The sequence below is a fragment of the Arachis hypogaea genome, chromosome 4 (assembly GCF_003086295.3).
Source record: "Arachis hypogaea cultivar Tifrunner chromosome 4, arahy.Tifrunner.gnm2.J5K5, whole genome shotgun sequence".
NCBI classification, from domain to species: Eukaryota; Viridiplantae; Streptophyta; class Magnoliopsida; order Fabales; family Fabaceae; genus Arachis; species Arachis hypogaea.
Window position 1 is genome coordinate 103105750 of NC_092039.1, and position 5043 is coordinate 103110792.

A 5043-nucleotide genomic window follows, 5' to 3' on the forward strand; every position below is an offset into this window, starting at 1 on the left:
TTTTATACTAATATCTGATTTTAATAATTAATTTTGATATATACCTAACATAGTTAATTTTAATGTCACTTATTTTCTCTACAAATTTATGCAAATATATAATACAAAGTGTTTGTGTAAAATATTATGAAAAAGAAAGTTGACATTATCATTTTCCCATTTAATGTAATAATATGTAGTTAGTAACATCATTTTTGTAAAGCAGTTTGCATTTTTTATTTTGCTTCTCATAGTTATACCAATTGTTCCCACCATTTTTTAGTATTACAACTGATTTAGTTAATGACTGATTATGAACATTTGTGCTCACAACGCTGCAAAAAAACATTGGGATCGGTCGGCTAGACCTAGACTAACATATTTCATTTGATGATAAATAAGTTTGCATTGTCCGCATCATAAATGTCTTTCTACCCATATTTCATTGATCTTTTTCCCCATGATATAATAATTAAATTTCTCTGTTACATGTGAAGCATTTTTAAGTTATATATTGTCAATAATGTACTTATGTACAGACTACAGAACATTGGTGCTACCACCAACCCCCCACCAAAAAAAAAAAAAACTACAAACTACCAAACAATGGGTGCTCTTACTTTTCTACTATCTTTGCATTACAACATAAAATAGTCATCCCTCTTCCTTACATTATGTCCATTTCTATGGATTATTTTGATTGCCAATTGGAAGGGAATATATAAAGCCCTCTGCTTATTGTTTTAGTGGCAGCAACTCAAGAATTTCTTATTCTCTTAACATGCTTTGCTTGCTACCTCTGTGGAAACAAATACCTCTTCTGATTTAACTTTTATCTTGACTGGATTTCCTAGCTTTGATTTATCTTCCATTCTTGCAATTTCTAAAGCTTTTGCACATACAGGAAAACTTTGATCATCCCATGACTCCAAAATCACACCGGAACCTATGCATTTCCTTCCCTCATAGAAGGCCGCAAATTGCCCAGCTGCTAGGCCTTGATCATCTTCAGATAACCGGACAACAGCAACGCTTTCTTGACCATCCTTTCCTACTTCCATTTCGAAACTACAATCATAAAATCCCGGACCGTGTCTCACCTGAAATGGTTCAAGATAACAGAACTTACAGTACTATACACAGAACGAAAATGTTTCCAGTATATTCCAACAGGGAAGAAAAACTGAAATTCGAGAACTTCTCACCTTGCATTGAAGCTTACTTATCTGGGTTGCAGGCAGCCCACTCAACCATTTTAAAGAGCTTACACGAAATAGGCGCCTAGTTTTGTCAAAGGAAAAGTAATTTCTTGACACAAAGACTACATTGTTTTTAATATCCTTTTCAACAACATACCTGTGCGAGAAGAAAAATGGGATAAGAAACTTTAGAAGGAGGCCAAAATTAATACTTTAGACTAGGATAAATATACAATGAAAGCACATTTTAAAATGAATCTAGGTGGAGAAACTTGTTGAAGAGCAAAAGCTTGATCCCCTTCAAGAAAATTATCAAAAGTTTAAAAACCTCCCAGTGTGAACTATATAGTTCAGACTTTCATACTTCACCTACAATATGTGGGATCTATCTTCAGGATAAAATGGAATCTATAATTATATGGTTTAAACTTCATTAGATAGATAATACAGTTGATGCCAAAAAGAAACATAGAGGGAACAAACCATGGGCCCCCAGGTAGACGTAAACCCTGGCGCTGGCCAATAGTATAAAACCAGAATCCCCGATGTTTGCCAAGGAAATCTCCTGTCTCAGCTTCTAGTATGATACCTTCCCTCTCCCCAATATGTCTTGCAACAAATTCACTGAACCTTATCTGTTACCCAGAAGGTAAGGACATGATTTTGAATAAGAAAACTATTTTGAGATTTGTTTCAAAATACTAAAATGTGAACTAACTGACAACATAAAAGTAAATTATTCAAAATGTAAATTAACATGAATAAAATTTCAGAATCAACATCGTCCACATTCAAATAAATTCAAAAGAATCATTGGTGATATGTAGAAGAATCTATTTCTCAAAACTTTGACATAGATATAGTGTAATGGAGCTGTTTACTTTGCATACCTTGCCCAAAAAGCATATACCTTGTGAATCCTTTCTATCCTTATTTGGAAGATCAAATTCTGTTGCCAGTCTGCGGACTTCGTCCTACAAAATTTGTGGCAGGAGACAAAAGTTAGACTTCAAATTTTATTTTTCACAATGCAGTGCTATAATTGTTTTTAATGTTTTCATTTACAAAAAATATTAGCATGCCCAAAATGATAAAAAATGTTAACTAAACAGGACAAAATAACTTCTTAGGCCTTTCATAAGTGGTTAGTGCAAAACAGCATATAATTTTCAAACTCAAATTACAATTCAGGGCACTACAAAAATAACAAGTATTTTCTGAATGCATACAGCCGATTAGTCATGCTAGACCATCATAAAAGTGACAACATAACACACAAAAATAAAGCATTGTAACTGGTACAAGTCAGTCACAACAAACCTTGGAAATACGCCCAAGAGGAAAAAGAAGCTGCTTCAGTTGGGACTGTGGGAGGTGTGAAAGGAAATACGTTTGATCTTTCACCTAAAATTTTAAAACCACATAAGAAACCAACTGCTAAAAAAATATTTATCTGAGTAATAAACGAGAAAGCAAACACTTAATAGGACTTCTAAAAAAAATTTAAGTTAATCTGTCTAAATTCTTCACAGAAAGTTGACTATGTATATCACCTTTAAACCTGAAATGCAAACAAGATCAGTTAATGATAATAGTATATACATCTCATATGGGTACCATGTCTTGTGACAGCTCTAGAACAGAAGGTTCCTCCATTTGATCTGCACATGGGTGGATAACATTTGCATAATGTCCGGAGGCAACATAGTCAAATCCCATACCACTTATTGCATCCAAAAATGCACCTGAAAAACTAAAGTTTGATTAACGAAAGAGTACACAGAATAAACCATGGCAGTGGATTCGTTCATCACATGTAATTCAATGCGCACCAAATTTTATTCTTGTGTTACAGAGAACATCCGGATTAGGAGTTCGGCCACAACGATACTCTTCAATGATGTAAGAAACCTGATATGAAGCATGTGTGCATCTTAATTAGAATTACTCAATTATTTTAATAGTCTAATTACACGAATGTGCTATAATTTGATGTTTGACAACTTGGGTGAAACTGAGTAAAGAATAGACAAACAAGTTCAAGAGAGGAGTTCATTTCATCATACCACATTGTTCCAGTATTCATCGGTCAAATGCACAACTTCTAATGGCACCTCAACCTGTAATAAAACTCAGTTTGCATTATACATAAGCAACAATGAGCTCTTTCTTTTGAGTAGTGAACAAGGAAAGAAATTAACCTGATTACAAACAGCGTTGGCATACTTCAAATCCTCTTCCCAGGGGCACTCTGACCAAAAGTTCTCAAAATCTTCCTACAGATAAAAGCCACGCGTCAGAACCAATCTAAACAAGTGTGTTGGGAATGGTTCGATTAAGGTGCAGTTTTGTTAACTAACTACATGCAAGCATACACTAGGTCAATCATGTTATGAACACTCAATTGTGAGAATTTAACGAGGGATTAGAGTTCGAAGGGAGCAGTACTTGGAACCAAATCTTGAGGTAGAAGGCGGTGCAGGAATGGCCGGCGGCGTGGAGGAGCCGGAGGGCGACGCTGCTGTCGACACCGCCGCTGAGAAGTACTGCGACTCGGAGGCGCTTGTGAGGCATGGAGCAACGGAGATAAGGTTGGAGATCAACATGGAAGGAGGAGGAAGAGGAGGAGGAGAAAGAGTCACTTGGAGCAAGTGCCGCGGAGGCGGACAGAGGAGAGAGGAGGTTAGAGGCGGGGAAGCGGAGGAGACGTGGGCGGCGAGGGAATCGAATTGTTGGGAGAGGAAGAGATGTCATTGGGTTCCAGCAGCTCCATCGCACCGCCACTCTCAGCATCATACCCTCCTAACTCCTTCACTTTCTTCGCTCTTGCAGCTCGAAAACAGAAAATATTCGTAAGAAGCATCCTAAGCAGTAAAAGGGCAAAAAATAAAAAAGAGAGAAGAAAATTTCAATTTCAGATTGCTTCTTCCCCAAGGTGTACCTAGGAAGTGGATATATTCTTTTGATAATCTTAGAGTCCCTATATTATTTTTCAATTTTACTGATTCTTTCGATAATCTAAAGGAAAAGTATAGTTCGACAGTGAAAATATTAAATAATGTGAACAATAGATATATCGGATGTTCATTTCACTAGGTGTACGAATGGTTATTTTAATATTAAAATTTAGATAGGTAATTTAGAAGTGTAGTATGTTTTTATTTTATTGGTAGTTGTTCATGTTGTTTAAAATAGCCATTATTTTTCTAAATAATATACCTAGTTCTAAAAGTAGTTCTTATAAATCTCTTAATGTTGCCAGTAGTTTAGTTAATCATGATGATTCTAGATGTAATCCTAATCCTACAGTGAAACTATGGCATAAAAGATTAGGTTATAGTTCTACGAAAGCTGTAACTGAAATTCTGAAGAAATGTTCAATAAATATATTGGTTCTGTTTCTACATTAAAGAATGTATGTGAAATTTGTTCCTTAGTCAAGATGCATAGACACTTTCAATAAATAAAACTGAATATACTCAACCGTTACAACTTGTTTTTGTTGATATATGGGGTCTTGCCCCTATGGTTTCCAAAAATGAATTTACATATTACATTTTCCTTGTTGATGCATATTCTAACATGTGTTTATACTTACTTGCTAACAAATCTCAAGCTTTAATTGCCTTTCAAAATTATAAATCTTTCATGGAAAAATAAACTAGTCACTGCATTAAGACTTTACGGCCAGACCAAGAAATGGAATTTATGTCCAGGGCTTTTACTAACTTTCTTGCCTATGAAGGAATACAATATAGAAGGTTTTGTATCTATACTCATCACCAATAAGGTAGTATAGAAAGAATACACAAGAAAATTACTGAAATGAGCCTCTCGTTTTTGGCCACAACATCTTTACCAATGA

The 5043-nt window shown here is 35.1% G+C and overlaps 1 protein-coding gene across 1 annotated transcript; it reads right to left on the reverse strand.

The window, feature by feature from the left end:
* Nucleotides 1-259: 259 nt before the first annotated feature.
* LOC112797103 (uncharacterized) lies at nt 260-3830 on the reverse strand. The gene is made up of 10 exons (XM_025839865.2): nt 3627-3830; nt 3380-3454; nt 3245-3298; nt 3011-3089; nt 2796-2923; nt 2499-2582; nt 2069-2152; nt 1662-1813; nt 1185-1335; nt 260-1079 (listed from the first exon to the last, which is right to left on the reverse strand). Exons 1-10 carry the CDS (start codon nt 3750-3752, stop codon nt 756-758), a joined length of 1257 nt encoding a protein of 418 aa, XP_025695650.2. The 5' UTR covers nt 3753-3830; the 3' UTR covers nt 260-755.
* Between the last annotated feature and the right edge of the window lie 1213 nt (nt 3831-5043).